Source organism: Oryctolagus cuniculus, chromosome 1 (genome assembly GCF_964237555.1).
Source record: "Oryctolagus cuniculus chromosome 1, mOryCun1.1, whole genome shotgun sequence".
NCBI classification, from domain to species: domain Eukaryota; kingdom Metazoa; phylum Chordata; class Mammalia; order Lagomorpha; family Leporidae; genus Oryctolagus; species Oryctolagus cuniculus.
In genome coordinates, this window is record NC_091432.1 from 119,707,316 (window position 1) to 119,725,248 (window position 17,933).

General features: G+C 46.8%; 1 protein-coding gene across 2 annotated transcripts in view; it reads left to right on the forward strand.

Moving 5' to 3' along the window:
- The first annotated feature begins 8,716 nt into the window (after positions 1-8,716).
- DCPS (decapping enzyme, scavenger) overlaps positions 8,717-17,933 on the forward strand; it is a 48,601-nt gene continuing 39,384 nt past the window's right edge. Inside the window, exons 1-2 of one of the 2 annotated variants that reach the window (XM_002708301.5) lie at positions 8,717-9,210; positions 12,369-12,543. In XM_002708301.5, the coding sequence (XP_002708347.1) occupies positions 9,010-9,210; positions 12,369-12,543 (376 nt within the window). In that variant the 5' untranslated portion in view covers positions 8,717-9,009. The remainder of the gene's footprint in view (positions 9,211-12,368; positions 12,544-17,933) is intronic. The other variant, XM_070048293.1, reaches the window with a different exon arrangement.

Here is a 17,933-nt window from a genome sequence, read left to right on the forward strand (position 1 = left end):
ATTTCCCTCCGATCTGGAACAAGACAAGGATGTCCACTTTCATTACACTTACTCACTATAGTATTGGAAGTATTTGCAAGAGCAATTAGGGAAGAGAAAGAAAGAAAACACACTGAAATTAGAAAGGAGAAAGTCAAAATATCCATGTTTACAGATTACATGATTTTGTACATAAAAAACTAAACACTCCACAACTGTTGCTAAAACTGATAAGTGAATTTATTGAAGCCTCAGGTTACAAAATCAACACTCAAAAAGCAGCAGCATTTTTATACACCAATAATAATCTTGCTGAAAGGGAAATAAAAAAAGAAATCTTATTCACAATAGCTACAAAAAAATCAAATATTTAAGAACCAATTTAGGCCGGCGCCGCGGCTCAATAGGCTAATCCTCCGCCTTGCGGTTCCAGCACACCGGGTTCTAGTCCCAGTCGGGGTGCCGGATTCTGTCCTGGTTGCCCCTCTTCCAGGCCAGCTCTCTGCTGTGGCCAGGGAGTGCAGTGGAGGATGGCCCAAGTGCTTGGGCCCTGCACCCCATGGGAGACCAGGAGAAGCACCTGGCTCCTGCCTTCAGATCAGCGCGGTGCGCCGGCTGCAGTGGCCATTGGAGGGTCAACCAACGGCAAAGGAAAACCTTTCTCTCTGTCTCTCTGTCTGTCCACTCTGCCTGTCAAAAAAAGAAAAAAAAGAAAAAAAGAAAGAAAAAAAAAAAAGAACCAATTTAACCAAAGAAGTGAAAGGTTCCTACAATGAAATTAAAACACTAACGAAAGAAATCATAAATAAAACACACACACACACACACAGATGGAAAGCTATCCCTTGTTTATGGATTGGAAGAATTAATATCATTACAATATCCATATCACCTAAAGCAATCTAAAGGTTCAATGTAATCCTTAACAAAATACCAATGACATTTTTTTTGCAGAATTAGAAAAAACAATCCTAAAATCCATATGGAATCACAAAAGATCCAGAATAACAGAACTGATGCTGAGCAAAAAAATCAAGCTGGAAACATCACAATTCCTGTTTTCAAAGCATACTAAAGCAGCTAAAAAAGCATGACATTTGCATAACATACCAACACATACATCAATGGAACAGAATAGAGAATCCATAAATTAATCCACGTATATACAGCCAACTGATTTTTGATAAAGGTGCCAAGAATGTAAATTGGAATATTTCAATAAATGGAAAAATTGGATATACATATTTAGAAGAATGAAATTAGGCTCCTACTTCTTACCATATAAAAAAATCAACTCGATATGAATCAAATATCTAAATATATGATCTGAAACTGAAATTGCTAGAAGAAAACATACGGAAAACACTTCAAGACACTGGTGTAAGCAAATCATTTTTTTGGGCTAAGATCCCTCTCAAAAGCATAGGCACAAAAACAAAACTAAACAAATGGGATTATATCAAACTCAGATGCTTCTCACAACACAGGAAATAACAAGAGTGAAGAAGCCGGCGCCGCGGCTCACTAGGCTAATCCTCCACCTAGCGGCGCCAGCACCCGGGGTTCCAGTCCCGGTCGGGGCGCCGGATTCTGTCCCGGTTGCCCCCCTCCCAGACCAGCTCTCTGCTGTGGCCGGGGAGTGCAGTGGAGGATGGCCCAAGTCCTTGGGCCCTGCACCCCATGGGAGACCAGGAGAAGCACCTGGCTCCTGCCTTCGGATCAGCGCAGTGCACCGGCCGCAGTGCACCAGCCGCGGCGGCCATTGGAGGGTGAACCAACGGCAAAAGGAAGACCTTTCTCTCTGTCTCTCTCTCTCTCACTGTCCACTCTGCCTGAAAAAAAAAAAAAAAAAAAAAAAAGAGTGAGTGAAGAGACATTTGGCAGAATGGGAGAAAATATTTACAACCTGCTTATCCAACAAAGGATTAGTATATAGAATATATCAGTAACTCAAAAAACTCAATGACAAAAATATAACCAATACAGCCAAGAAATGGGCAAAGCATCTGAATAAACAGTTACAAAAAGAAATGCAAATGAACAAATAAATGAAAAAATGTTCAAAACCACTATTGATCAGGAAAATGAAAATCAAACCCACAATGATGTATCACTTCATGCCTGTTAGAATGGCTATTATCAAAAATACACGAAGAGGGGCTGGCATTGTGGCATAGCAGGTTAAGCTGCCACCTGTGATGTTGGCATCCCATATGGACACAATTCTAGTCCTGGCTGCTTCACTTCCCATCCAGCTCCCTGCTAATGTGCCTGGGAAAGCAGCAGTAGATGACCCAAGTTCTTGAGCCTCTGCACCATGTGGGAGACCTGGAAGAAGTTCCTGGCTCCCACTTTGGACTGGCCCAGTACTGTCCATTGTGGCCTTTTGGGGGAGTGAATCAGTGGATGGAAGATTTCTGTCTCTTAGTCTCTGTTACTCTGCTTTCATATTCACACACACACACACACACACACACACAAAATACATAAAGAACAAATGCTGGCAAGGATGTGGGGAAAGGAGAACTTTTTTTTTTTTAAAGATTTATTTATTTGAAAGGCAGAGTTGCAGAAAAATCAGAGAGAGGTCTTCCATCCATTGGTTTACTCCCCAGATGGCTACCAACGGCTAGGGCTGGGCCAAGCAGAAACCAGGAGCTTCCTCTACGTCTCCCAGGTGTATGCAGGGGCCCAGATACCTGGGCCATTTTATGCTGCTTTCCCAAGCACATTAGCAGGGTTCTGGATTGGAATTGGAGTCCATATGGGAAGGTGCAACCATACAGGATGCTGGCACTGCAGGCAGTGGCTTAACCTGCTTCACTGTAATGTGGGCCCTAGGGGAACTCTTGTACTGTTGGTGGGAATGCAAATTAGGGCAGCCACTATGGAAAACAGTAAGGAGATTTCTTAACTAGAACTGCAATACCATCCAGGAATCCTACTACTGGATATATATCCAAAAGACATGATCATTCTATCAAAGAGATACCTGCTCCACTGTGTTTACCACAGCACTGTTCACTATAGCCAAGACAAGGAATCAACCAAGCAGTCCATCAAGAGAAAAATAGATAAAGACAACAGAATATTATTCTGCCATAAAAAGAAATGAAGTCCTCTCATTTGCAGAAAAATGGATGGCGCTGCAGGCCATCATGTTAAGATCCAAAAAGACAAATACATGTCCTTCGACCATATGTTGAAACTTAAAAACAAACACACACACACCTAAAACTCAAATTGAACACAAAATGGTGATTCCTAGAGACTGGAAGGGGTGGGGGTGACAGGAGTTTGGATAATGGGCAGCACCAAATCAGTTAGATTCAAAGAATAAGTTTCTAGTGTTACACAGCAATAATAGAGAGGCTAGTTCACAATAATCTAGCATGTATGGGTAACAGAGCAAAGAAACTCCAAGCCTCCAATCATAAAGTAATGTCAATGAGGAAAAATGTTGGTTAGCATGTTTTGATTAATACACATTTTATGAGTGTACTAAAGTACCACATTGTAGCCCATAAATATGTACAATTATTAATAAAAATAAATGGCCAAAGAAATCAATTTGTTGTACTGTAGGTAGCAATTGATCTTTTCCCAATAAGACTAACACAATTCATTTTAAAAAATGTTTATTTTGGTGCATACTATTTTTAAATTAACATATACAGAGAATATTCAGAAACTTCATGGAAATTGTACTTAATGAAAATCTATCCATAGGTTCCAAATTTTTAAGAATATTTGAAAATTTTCAGTCCAGTGTTGTGGCATATCAGGTAAAGCCACCGGCTGTGGTGTCAGTATCCTATATGGATGCCATTTGAGTCCTGGCTGCTCCACTTCCAATCCAGCTCTCTACTATGGACCGGGAAGGCAGTAGATGATGGCCCAGGGGCTTGGGCCCCTACACTCATGTGGGAGTCCCGGAAGAAGCTCCTGGCTTTGGATCAGCCCACTTCAGCCATTGCAGCCCTTTGGGAAGTGAACCAGCCAATGGAAAACTTCCCTTTTTCTACCTGCCTCTGCCTCTCTGCAACTCTGCCTTTCAAATAAGTAAATAAATCTTAAAAAACTGAAAATTTATTTGAAAGGCAGAGAGAGATCTTCCATCTGCTGCTTCATTCTCCAAATGCTCACAATAGCTGTGAGTGAGCCAAGCTGAAGCTGGGAGCCCAGAACTCAATCTCTGTCTCTCTTCACTCCCCAAACGGCCCAAATGGCTAGAGCTGGGCCAATTCAAAGCAAGGCCAGGAGCTTCTCCTGGGTCCCCAGTGCGGCTGCAGGGGTCCAAGAATTTGGGCCATCTTTTATTGATTTCCCAAGCCATAGCAGAGAGCTGATCAAAAGTGGAACAGCAGGGACTCAAACTGGCGCCCATGTGGGTTGCTGGCACCACAGGCACTGGCCCTCCCCAAGCAATATCTTAAGTGCTACACCAAATACCCATGCTGGGTATCAAAATTTTTGCACCAGAATAAACTTAACTTTAAATTACATTTTCCATGAATCTTTTGAAGAACTCTCACACACTATCAGTTGTAATTCTGGTTATTAGGTTAAATTGTATGCCACAGAAATAATCAAATTTGTCAACTGTTGGTTATAACAAACTCTCATCAGATTTTAACCATGGCAATTCCAAGTCATTGTAATCTGTAGACAGTGATTCTGATTTTTTTTCTCTGAAATGATTTGCAATAAAGCAATAATTGGAAATAGCTTATTTTCAAGAATGTTTATAGGAAAGACTTTATGACAGATACTTTTTATTACAGATTTCTGATTACTTGAAGATTACATCTTTGGACTGGTTAAGAACATACAGAGCTCTGGAGGGGTATTTGGTCTAGCAGTTGAAAAGTCACTTGAAAAGCCCACATTCCATATTAGGGTGGCTGGGTTTGAATCCTGGCTCGGCTTCTGATTACAGCTTCTGGTTAATGTGCACCCTGGGAAGCAGCAGAGGATGACTGAAGTGCATGGGTCCCTGATACCCCCATGGGAGACCTGGATCCAGTTTCTGGCTCCTGGTTTCAGTCTGGCTCAGCTCAGGCTATTACACACATTTGGGGAGTGAACTACCCAAAGAAAAACCCGTATCGCTGTTTCTCAAATTAAAAAAAAAATTCAGAGCTATAAAGGAAAAAAATTGGATTCATAAAACTAACCCAACATCAAGCAGAATAAGAATGAATTACATGGGACCAAATTGATAAAGCAGTATAAGTTTTATGGCTTTTTGAAACATCGCTAATTGTTTTAATGTTTTATTTTTCCAGACTTAAAGAAACTTTTTAAGCTATCTATAGCTTGCAGTGATTTGGTAAAGTGTACTTCTGTGAGCAGAACTGAAGTATTTACCTTTATTCCCATTGGATCCTCTAAAACTCAGAAACTGTCAGGGAGCATACTTACTTGATTGCAAAAATGTATCAAGAATCTACGCTCTTTATAATAGGACATTTGGAGACACTGGTATATTACTAAGACTTACACTGGAATGTTATATTTTCAGCTATGATCAGCTTTCTTTAAGCAACTGTGGTCCCCTTATGAAGCCAATAAAAACCTGTTGGAAAAATCAGCCTCATACCTTGCATAGAGAGTTGATGCAAGGTAAAGCATGTCCCGTTATGATAGATCCAGAAATTCAGAATACTTTGGGGCATCAAAAAGAAAGGAATTCACTGGGTATCACTGTCAAGTTTGGTGAAGTCCCTGGCTGTTTCCTATAGAGGCTTTTATTTTTTTTTACTTTGCATTTATGTATGTATATATGCATTTTTAAATTTTTATTTAATAAATGTGAATTTACAAAGTGCAACTTTTGTATTGTTGTGGCTTTCCCCCACAACCTCCCTCCCTCCCGCGGCCCTCCCCTCTCCTATCCCGCCCTTCATCGAGTTTCATTTTCAATTATCTTCATATACAGAAGATCAACTTAGTATACACTAAGCAAGGATTTCAACAGGCTGCACTCACACAATTGCTCAAGGTATAGGGTATTGTTTTACTAGTAGTGTTGTTTTTAAGTTTCATAGTAAACTCTCTGCTATGGCCAGGGAGTGCAGTGGAGGATGGCCCAGGTGCTTGGGCCCTGCACCCCATGGGAGACCAGGAAAAGCACCTGGCTCCTGGCTCCTGCCATCGGATCAGCGCGGTGCGCCGGCTGCAGCGGCGGCCATTGGAGGGTGAACCAACGGCAAAGGAAGACCTTTCTCTCTCTGTCTCTCTCTCTCACTGTCCACTCTGCCTGTCAAAAAAAAAAAAAAAAAGTTTCATAGTGAAACACATTAAGGACAGAGATCCTACGTGGGGAGCCTGTACCCAGTGACTCCCGTTGTTGATTTAACAATTGGCACTCTTATTTATGGCGTCAGCAATCACCCGAGGCTCTTGCCATGAGCTGTCTAGGCTATGGAAGCCCCTTGAGTTCACCAGCTCTGAACTTGTTTAGTCAAGGCCGTATCACAGTGGAGGTTCCTTCCTCCCTTCAGAGAAAGGCGCCTCCCTCCTTGATGGCCTGTTCCTTCTGCTGGGGTCTTGTTCACCAGGATCTTTCATTTAGGTTGTTTTTGCCACCGTGTCATGGCTTTCCATGCCTGTGAGACTCCTAAAGAGGCTTTTAAAAGTTGAATCCCAAATTACTTCTGAAAGATTTCAGCAAAGCAGATTTGAAGACAGCCTGTCACTGATCACTATCCTTGCTGAATTTACATAAAATAGGTCAAGTTTAGAGGCTAAATGTAACTGGACACAATAATCTTTAATAAAATGGAGTGACTGGAGTGAGTAAACTGTTTGTTAAAACTATTGGGGTATTGTGGTGCAGCAGGTTAAACCACAGCCTGTAATGCTGTCATCCCACATGAGCACCAGCTCAAGTCCTGGCTGCTCTGCTTCCAACCCAGCTCCCTGCTAGCATGCCTGGGAAAGCAGAGGAAGATGGCCCAGTGCTTGGGCCCCTACCATCCATGGGGCAAACCCAGATGAAGTTCCTGGCTCCTGGCTTCAGCCTGGCCTTCGGGTCATTTGGGGAGCAAACTAGTGGATGGAAGCTCTCTCAATCTCTTCTTCTCTCTGTAACTCTGCCTTTCAAATAAATAAGTCTGTTTAAAAAATCTATGTATAGGCCGGCGCCGTGGCTCAATAGGCTAATCCTCCACCTTGCGGCGCCGGCACACCGGGTTCTAGTCCCGGTCGGGGCGCCGGATTCTGTCCCGGTTGCCCCTCTTCCAGGCCAGCTCTCTGCTATGGCCAGGGAGTGCAGTGGAGGATGGCCCAGGTGCTTGGGCCCTGCACCCCATGGGAGACCAGGAAAAGCACCTGGCTCCTGGCTCCTGCCATCGGATCAGCGCGGTGCGCCGGCTGCAGCGGCGGCCATTGGAGGGTGAACCAACGGCAAAAGGAAGACCTTTCTCTCTCTGTCTCTCTCTCTCACTGTCCACTCTGCCTGTCAAAAAAAAAAAAAAAAAAATCTATGTATATGTATGTTATTTAAAAAATTTATTTATTTATTTGAAAGGCAGAGTTACTGAGCTTCCATCTGCTGCTGGTTTACTCCCCAAATGGCTCCAACAGCCAGGCTGAAGCCAGGGTTTCATTAGGGTCTCCCACAACGATGCAGATGCCCAAGTTCTTGGGCCATCCTCTGCTGCTTTCCCAGGTGCAACAGCATGGAGGTAAATTGGAAGCAGAGCAGCCTGGACTGGAACTGGCAGGAATATGGGATGCTGGCGGCTTACCAGCTGTGCCACAGCACCAGCCCCAAGAAATCTGTATTGTAGCTGTTAGCAGACCTTACCTCATTGTTTTAAAGATTATTTACCTACAGTTTGGAATGGATCCTCAATGTTTAGTTTCCTCCTCTACTGGGTTGAAAATCTCCAAACTAACGTCTCAGATTTTTTCCCCATTTTTCTTACTTAGGAAAACGCACAGAAATTTTCCGAAGGTCAGGAACTTGGGATTGGGCAGGTTTTATTAACGTCATTTGTCCTCCAGGACATTTTGTACTGGTTTTGCATAGTTTATAACCTCTTCAGGGACATATTCAAGAAGCCTGTGGATATGCGATCGTTGTTTTTTGGTTGAAGATATTTATTTCAGGACCTAAATCTCTCCTGAAAAATGCTCTGCCTTCCAAAACAAATCAGATTTTTAGCCAATTCATTATATCTTGGCAGATATCTGGTAGAAATACCAAAATCAAACCGTCCTTAATACCTGGCACTGAAAACTGCATCTTGTTGCTAATGGTCAAAATCCGGCAAGCCAGAAATAACGGGCACAAAAGGAACTCACTAGAGCAGAAATTACAAGGAAGAATTTTATACGGGGGGGGGGGGGGGGGCCGCAGATATCCTGACGGACGAAGCAAATCACTTCCGCTGGTAGAAAACAGGAAAAAGCCTCCGAGGCCAGAGGACAAGCAGGTAACGTGCAGCGCCAGCCCCGTTCAAGTACTTACCTTTCTCCTCTGCAAAAAGCACCCACTCTATAAAGCAAGGAAGGGTCACGATGGACATGTCTATAAATAGTGAAAGTGGCTTCAGTGCGCCATAAAAAAAAAAAAGGACCAAAAAATTAAAAGGGCTCTTAGATTTCAAAAACATTCCTTCCACAGAACCAGCCAAAAAAAGGACTAAGAATTAAAACGTTAGCCTGCAAACACGGCGTCCAGCCTCCGCGGTCCCAAAGCGTCTCCCAGTTCCCGCCCCCGGCGCGCAAGACTTGGGCCCCGCCACCTCCAGTCCGCTTCTTTATAGACCCATCGCCGCTTTCTCCCTTCCCTCCGGCCCAAAGAACAGCCGCAGCGTCCGAGGCCAGCAACCTAGACTAAACCTCCTCCTTCCGGGAGACCCGCCGGGAACCTCCTCCCGCGGGCATGCGCAGAATCCTCCGCCGCGGGCTCTGCCGCGAAGCACGCCGGGAGTCGGAGACGCGGCCTCAGGAGGATCCCCGGCGGAGGGGCGGGGCCGGCGGCTGGTGCGCGCAGGCGCACATCTCCTCCCAGGCAGCATGGCGGATGCAGTACCCCAACCCGTCAAGAGAAAGCGCGAATGGGATGCTGAGGAGGCGGAAGCCCCCAGTCCAGAGAAAAAGGACGGCGGCGTTGGAAATGGGACCCCTGCTCCTGTCAGCTTGCCGTTCTCCGGCTTTAGACTACAAAAAGTGCTGAGGGAGTCTGCGCGGGACAAAATCATTTTCTTACATGGGAAGGTACCATTGGGCCGCCCTGAGGTGGGCCGCGGGAAGGAGGGAGCCAATCGTCGCCGTGGAGGAGGATTTTTTTTTTCCGACTCCTGGCCGGGTGATACCAATCACATGTCTCGGGGGAGGCGGAGTTTACCACTAGACTGCAAGGGGCGGGGGCAAGGCGACAAGATTACCGGGGCCGTAGTCTAGATGTACTAATTACTCTTTCATCAGAAACATGTGCTAGTACTTGTAGAGGCCTTGCATATTAAAAAGCACGCACTGGGGCAGGGTTGTGGCGTAGCGAGTAAAGCGCCCACCTGCGATGCCGGCATCCCATATGGGCGCTATTCCGGTCTCTACGAATAGCCTGGGAAAAAGCAGTGGAAGATGGCCCAAGTGCTTGGGCCCCTGTCATCCCCGTGGGAGACCTGGAGGAAGCTCCTGCTTAGGCTTGGCCCAGCCCCCGCCATGGCAGCATCTGGGGAGTGAACCGGCAGGTGGAACATCTCTTTGTCTCTCCCTCTAACTATGACACTCAAAAAAAAAAAAAAAAAAAAAAACGCATTAAGTTCCATATGCCATTACTCAACATTCATTCAGTAGCAGTAAACGTTTCTAGAATCCTTGCTAGACCCTGCCTTTAGAATACAAGTAAATCCAGGTAGAGACTGGGGAATGTGAGCTCCACTTTACACCACTTCAGCCCCAACAGAATATATTAAGTTGTTTCTTCAGTTCCATATGTTGTGCACTTTCAAAAATTTTTAGGATTTTTTAATTTGAAAGTGCTATGAAAACAGAGATATCTTTTTTTAAATAAAAGATTTATTTATTTATTTGAAAGTCAGAGTTACACAGAGACAGGAGAGGTAGAGAGAGAGAGAGAGGTCTTCCATCTGCTGATTCACTCCCCAGTTGGCCGCAACGGCCAGAGCTATGCAGATCCGAAGCCAGGAGCCAGGAGCTTCTTACAGGTCTCCCACGTGGGTGCAGGGCCCAAGGACTTGGGCCATCTTCTACTGCTTTTCCAGGCCATAGCAGAGAGCTGGATCAGAAGTAGAGCAGATGGGTCTTGAACCGGCGCCCATATGGAATGCTGGTGCTTCAGGTCAGGGCGTTAACCTGCTGCACCACAGCAAACCACCACCACCACCCCCACCACCACCCCCACCCCACCCCACCCCTGCCCCGCTTTTAAACAGAGATGTCTTTCATCTGCTAATTCACTCCTCAGATTGCTGCAACAGCTTGGGCTGGGCCAGGCCAAATGAGGAGCCTGGACTTTCATCCCGGTCTTCCATGTGGGTGGCAGGGACCCAAGTACTTGGGCCATCATCTGCTGCAACCGAAGTGGAGTGAACATAACTCAAACCACTCAAAAATGGGATGCCAATATTACGAACAGTGGCGTGATCTGCTGTACCACCACAACACTGGCCCCACTTTCTTTAAAAACAATTTTTTAAAAAAATTTATTTGAAGGGGCCGGCACTGTGGCGCAGCGGGTTAAAACCCTGGCCTGAAGTGCCAGCATCCCATATGGGCACCAGTTCTGGTCCTGGCTGCTCTTCTTCCGATCCAGCTCTCTGCTATGGCCTGGGAAAGCAGTAGAAGATGGCCCAAGTCCTGGGGCCCCTGCACCTTCTTGGGAGACCCAGAAGAAGCTCCTGGTTCTTGGCTTCGGATTGGTGCAGCTTCGACCGTTGCAGCCATCTGGGGAGTTAACTAGAGGATGGAAGACCTCTCTGTCTCTCTCTCTCTCTCTAACTCTGTCTTTCAAATAAATAAAATAAATATTAAAAAAATTTATTTGATAAGAGAGATTTTTCAACCACTGGTTCACTTCCCAAATACTTGCAACGGCTGGGCCTGAGTCAGGCCCCTGCCAGGAGCCTGGATCTCCCATCTGGGTCTCTCATATGTGTGGCAGGGACTCAAGTAATTGGGTCATCACCTGCTGCTCCCTGAGATGTGCATTAGCCAGAAGCTGGAATCAAAAGCAGAGCTAGATCACAAATTCAGACACTCTGATATGGAATGTGGCTGTCTTAACCAGTTCACCAAAGGCTTGCTGGTGGTGTGGATATGAGCGTTACCATCCATGACCTTCAGGATTGCCGAGTGTCGCTCCCCCTCTTCGTGGAGGAACGACACAGGACCCTGCGCTGTTCTTTCGTCTGCTCGGCCCTCCCCGGGTTTGCTGCTGGTTCTTCCCGGGTTGGCTACTATCCCTTCCACCTCCGTGGAAGGGCAGTTCCCCCTGGCCACATTCCCCACTTCCGCAGGGGAGTGGCACACCACCGGCCGACTCTTCTCGGGGGCTGCACAGGTGTTCCTTCAGCTAGATGTTCCCCATAGATGTTCCTGGTGCATGCCGTCTCTCTCCTCCTTTATAGTCCTCCTCCGCCAATCCCAACTCGGCTGCCCACACGCCGAGTACGCTGCTCTCCAATCAGGAGCAAGTCCTACAGTTTATTGGTTGAACTGGAGGCAGCTGTGCGGAAGCTGTTTACTTCTCTCCCAGCGCCATATTGTGGGAGAGCAGATGCATAGAATAAGTCTTAATTCCAGTAACTCAGTCTAGTCCGGTTTGCTCCCCACACCGAGTGTGTCCAGGGAGACAGCTACACATAGCTGGCTCCAATACCATGTACTCAGCTCTCTAGCAGAGGTTGAGAACTGGAACTGGTGAGGAGGCCTTGCCAAGGTCAGGGGCAGGGGTTTCCCAGAACCCCTAGCAGGAGCTCTTACCTCTGGGAGGACCTGTGTTTGATGTTTTATGAGGATCTGTTTGGTTTTCTTAGCCCTGCTGGTCTTCAGTGTGCATCACCTGCTGAAGTCGTGAGCCAGGACAGCCTTCGAGCTGGGAGTTGGCAGACCCAGATTCTAGTTTCTGTCAGCACTGGCTGTTCATGTGACCCAGGGCAAGTCACTTAATCTCTCGAGATCTCAGTTTCTTCATCTTCTAAAACAGGGTGAATTTGAGAGAGGTCTCATAAGCCTGACATAGAAGACTGAACATCTTTGCATCTTTTGGAAGAAAGGTGTGAAAGTACCACATGGGTTTGGGTTAGAAAAGAACATGAGTGCCGTTGACCAGAAAAACTGCAGGGGAGGAAATCCCAAGGCCTCACCTGTGTCTCCACCCGTGGGTCCACGGGTGTTGTCTCTGCCCACAGGTGAATGAGGCTTCTGGGGATGGGGATGGAGAGGATGCTGTTGTGATCATGGAAAAGACGCCATTTCAGGTGGACCAGGTGGCCCAGCTCCTGACCGGCAGCCCTGAACTCCAGTTGCAGTTCTCCAATGATATCTACAGCACCTATCACCTGTTCCCTCCAAGGCAACTGAGTGGTGAGCAAGTGGTGGATGAGGTGGCTGTACGTGCGGAGAGTGGGACGGTGGGAAATTAGGGGATGTGGTCATCAAGCTATGGATACCTGATTTGCATATTCTGGTACAATAGTCCTCAGTGAAAGAGGAGGGTTTAACCCCACAGGACATGTGACAATCTCAAGACATTTCTGTGTTGTCACAACTGGTGAGAAGAGTACTAGTGGCATCTGGTGGGTCGAGTTCAGGGATGCTGCCAAACATCCTAGAAGGCACTGGACAGCCCCATGGCAAAGAAAAGTCAATTGAATCCAACTTGAGAAACCCTATTCTGATGTAGTATATTTGGGGGAAGGAGTGTGAGTCATAGGATAAAATAATAGATTCATTTACCAATTGAACAATCGTAACTCAACACTTCCAGAACCCTTACCATTGTACTAGCCTCTATTCCAGGCACTCTACATGTATTAATCATTTAATCCTCTAAATAGCTCTACTATGAGAAGGCTTTGCCGGTGGGGAAACAGGTTTTGAAAGGTTAAGTAACTCGTCCAAAATCACACAGCCAGCAAGTGGCAGGAAAGCTAAGGCCTTTGTGTAGACTGAGGTCTCGTCTGCCAACTCTTATACTGTGGGCCCAGCAGTGCGGGGTGCTGCCGAGATCAGTCGCCTACTTGATGGAACCCATTTGCTGTTGGGGGAGACGACAGTGTGATTGAGGGAGTGAACTGGGGAAGGGCAGCAACTCATGGATGATAAGCAGAGATTGTTTTTGATTGTAAGCATTTTTTAATTCAGTCAGATGAAGACTATTCCATGGCCGATGCCAGGCATAGCATGCACACATGCTTTCTTGTTCTAGACGGTTAGGTTTGTAGGTGCTTTACTGGAAACGTGAAGGACACTGGTTGATCTTAAAGTTTCTTTCCAATGAAGAAATCCCGGAATCTGTTTTGCAACACATGGCAGTTTGTCACATCCCTCTGTCTTCTGTTTGCCTCCCAGCATTTAGGAAGAGTTTGAATCTACAGATATCCTGCTCCGCAGACTTTTTGATAAGTCCTTCTGCACTCCCATGAAAGGGTGCCATTGTTGTCCTTTGGAAATACATGTGAACACTTGATGTCAGACAAGCAAACCTTTCACAACTGAGAGCAAAACAGCCTGATCCTCTGTTGAAAGAGAGCCAGATTAATTGGTCAAGTTGATGGAAATGTTCAGCTGTATTTACTTTCTCAGGCACTGACATTTAAGCAAATATGTTCTTTGACCTGGTGTGGCAGAAGCATGACAAGAAGGCATTGTAGCTACACATGGCTCGGGGATGCCCCCCAAGTGCAGGCTCTGGGTCCATTATTTTGTTTCCCTGCTCTTTCCCTCACCTTCTGCACCCCCTCCACCAACCTGCCTCACCCTTAGCCAGAATTCAGAAGGCTGTGCTGCACGAAACAACCTGTGGGTTCCCAGGCTTTCTTTTGCGTTTTATTTTTCTAGCACTGCCCACAAATGGTGTTGATCGCCCCCTGTTTCCATCATTTTATTCAAGGTTCAAGATAAGCAGTGAAAGAGGCAGTTGATCAGTGGCACACCACAGGTCCTCTTTGACATTCACAGCCCCACACATCTCCATAAACCTTTTCCTGCCCCCCTGAGAGCTTCGGTGTTGGCTTGTCCTGCCTTCTTAGCATGCAGGTTGTGCTTTGCACTCTTACTTTCCCCACTCAAACTAGGCCTGGGGGTCAGGAAGTCACAACAATTTGCTTCAGAGCCTGGCCCTGTGTCTTCCTTGTTTGGCTATAACTCTATCTTTGGGTGATATTTAGATAAGTAAGGGCTAACAATTTTTTTTTTTAAATGAATGAAATAGCGAGGTGGGTGTTATAGCACAGTGGGTTAAGCTGCTACTTGAGATGCCAGCATCCTATATGTGAATGCCGGGGATCAAGTCCTGCTTCTGCTTCTGATCCAGCTTCCTGCTAATGTGCCTCCTGGGAGGCAGCATGTGATGGCTCAAATACTTGGGTCCGTGCCACCCATGAGGGAGACGTGGATGGACTTCCTGACTTCTGGCTTCATCCTGGCCCAGCCTTGGCTGTTCAAGCATTTGGGGAGTGAACCAGCAGATGGAAAATCTCACTGTCTGTCTCCCCTCCTCTTTCTCGCTCTCTCTCTTGCTCTGCCTTTGGAATAAGTAAACTTAAAAAAGAAAGAAAGAAGCCGGCGCCGCGGCTCACTAGGCTAATCCTCCGTCTAGCGGCGCCGCCACACCGGGTTCTAGTCCCCGTTGGGGCGCCGGATTCTGTCCCGGTTGCCCCTCTTCCAGGCCAGCTCTCTGCTGTGGCCAGGGAAGTGCAGTGGAGGATGGCCCAAGTGCTTGGGCCCTGCACCCCATGGGAGACCAGGATAAGTACCTGGCTCCTGCCATCAGATCAGCGCGGTGCACCGGCCGCGGTGGCCATTGGAGGGTGAACCAATGGCAAAGGAAGACCTTTCTCTCTGTCTGTCTCTCTCTCTCTCACTGTCCACTCTGCCTGTCAAAAATAAAAAGAAAGAAAGAAAGAAAAAGAAACAGCTAATATTTTAGGCTTTGTGGAGCACACGTGGTCTCTGTCTCTTGAGTGAAAACATCTCCCTTAGCTTGCTGTATGTGCTGTCAGCGGCCAGGTTTGACTTGTTGACCATATTTGTCAATCCTTGTTTCAGGTTTTTGCCCAAGTGTGGTGTGTGGATCAGTAGTATTTTTTTTTTTAAAGATTTATTTATTTTATTTGAAAGGCAGAGGCAGAGAGAGAGGTCTTCCCTTTGCTGGTTCATTCTCCAGGTGGCCGCAGCGGCTGGAGCTGTGCTGATCTGAAGCCAGGAGCCAGGAACTTCTTCCTGGTCTCCTAGGCGGGTGCAAGGGCCCAAGGACTTGGGCCATCTTCTGCTGCTTTCCCAGGCCATAGCAGAGAGCTGGATCAGAAGTGGAGCAGCCGGGATCGAACCGGCGCCTCAGCGGCTTTACCCCCTATACCACAGCGCCATCACCCTAGCAATATTGGCACTGTCTGGTAGTTTGTTAGAACCAGACTCTCAGGCCCCACCCTAGACTACAGAATCACAATCTGCATTTTAGCCAAATCTTCTGGCAAGTTATATGCACATTAAACTTTCACAGGCACCAGTCTTTAAAAAACACCATTCGTCTGCAGGTGATGCCTGCCTTCATTTCTCCATCCTGACCTCCCTGAGAACTTCAGATTCCTAGTGAAGTGCGTGCCTGCTTGATGTCTCCATTTGGAGAGCTCATAAGTGAAATGCAAGAATCCAGCGCTCTGATAGATTTAAAAGCACTAAACCCATATTCCAGAGTAGCCACTACTATTACTCCACTGTGCTGGCCAGGTGCTAGGTCCTGTAGCTTTAGAACAAGTGAGATTCTATCCCTGCCCTGTAGTCTTATTTAAGAGGCGGTGAGATACACAAATTATTACACAGAGAAGGAGGTAAAAGTAGGAGGGTTTGATTGCTATCTGGATCCAGAGGACAGAGGTCCTTGAGGACTGAATCACAGCAGACTCATTTGCAGTCCCCAGCAGCCAGACCCATGTTAGTGCTTAATTAAGTGATCACTGAAGGGTGAATCCTGGAATGAACCCATCTACTGGTTCTTTTTCCCGTGGGCCAGACATTGCACAGCCACAAGGGGGCAGCGTTGCCAAAGTTTTCATGCTGCCTGCGCCTCTGGCGTCTGTGGTGTCACTGGATGAACTAGAATCTTCCCCGGCTCCTGTCTCTCCAGTCTGTCTCAGAATCACCAACTCCACATGGCCCTCAACATGCAGTTCCTGCAGCTCTGTGCCTCCCACACAGTTGCCACATTGAGCTTTCATGCTGTCTCTGGCTGCTTTTCTCAGCCCTCTTTCCCAGAATACTGTTTGCCCCCAGGAGTCCCCACTCCTCTTTTCTGAGCTGGCTGCTCTCCTAGATCAGCAAAACTGTGTGCCCAGCTGATTTCTTCTGATACTTCTCTGGTCCTTAGCAAATTTCTATTCTTCATCCAGGCTAAGATTGTGCAGTCTTCTCATTGATTTGTCCCTTCCAGCTTCTTGGCTGACCACAAGAGGCTGCTCCCGGGAGCCACTTGCAGCCCCCGCCCTATGAGCTAATGGCGAGAATATGACTCGGGGAGCCAGACATGCTGGGGCTCCATCCGCCTTGCCAGCACTTTGTAGTATGGTGCGTGCTGGAGCAATGACATGCTGTTTTAGTATAATGCAGGGGTTAAGAGCAAGCCTCGGGTTAGACAGATCTGGGTTGAAATCCTGGCTTTGCAACTCACTAACCATGAGGACTTGGGAAGTTTCTGTGTTCACTTAGCAGATGTGAACTGCCTGGCTGTGCTAGCCACCCTCCTTAACTGCTAGACTGTAGTCACGCACACAACAGGTAGTCTCCCTGTCTTTGGAGTTGCAGTGAGGCACACGTCTGAGGGGCCATGCACACAAGAGGGGCTTCTCAGGCTGGGGGTCCAGGAAGGCTCTGCAGCAGAGATGACCCCCACGCTGAGACCTGAAGGTTGGGAGGGAGCCAGTAGCTGTGCTGAGGAGGGATGTGGGGAGGGTGTGGGGCTGAGGGAGGGGCACCTGTTTTTCGGGAGGAAAGAGGAACAGAAAGCAGGCAGGTGTGTCGGGAGTGTGGGCCGTGGGCGGGTGGCCAGGGTGTGTAGCGCAGAAGTTGTTAGGAAAGTAGCTTCAGTTATTTTCTCTGTTAGATTAGTAGCTGAGCAGACCTCAGTGGACTGATTATGAAATAGATAAGGAAGTGTTTTACAACATTTTTGAGCCTCTGACCACAGAGAGACATTTTATTCTGGGACCCAGTACACAAAAATATACAGGAACACGTGTCAGTGAAACAAAAGTTTCACGAAATGAAACTTAGCTGTATTTGATGGATACCCTCTGGTATCTTCTGTTCTGGCCTTGTGTGTTTCTTTTTAAAAAATACTGGTCTTAACCTTCTAAATTGACTTTGTGGTTACTGTCAGGGGTTGTGACCTATTGAGATAAGGCATCTAAAGCACTTAGCACAGCAGTTGGCACAGGGACTATGTCTGATAAGTGCTGTTCCTGTGTTATCTATGGTTGTTTCTCTACCTTTGCAATTATGTGAGCCTTACGTGGAGCTGTAGAGTGAACCAGGGGAAGAGTTGGGGGAAAGCTGCAGGCCTTGACTGGGACAGGTGTCCTTTCTTTCCCCTGCCTGGCTGCATGATGTCTTTTTGTTTGTTTTAATGCTTGCTTGTTTGTCTTTTTTTTTTTTTTTTAAGATTTATCTTATTTATTTGAAAGAGTTACACAGAGAGAGAAGGAGAGGCAGAGAAAGAGAGAGAGAGAGAGAGAGAGAGAGGTCTTCCATCCGTTGGT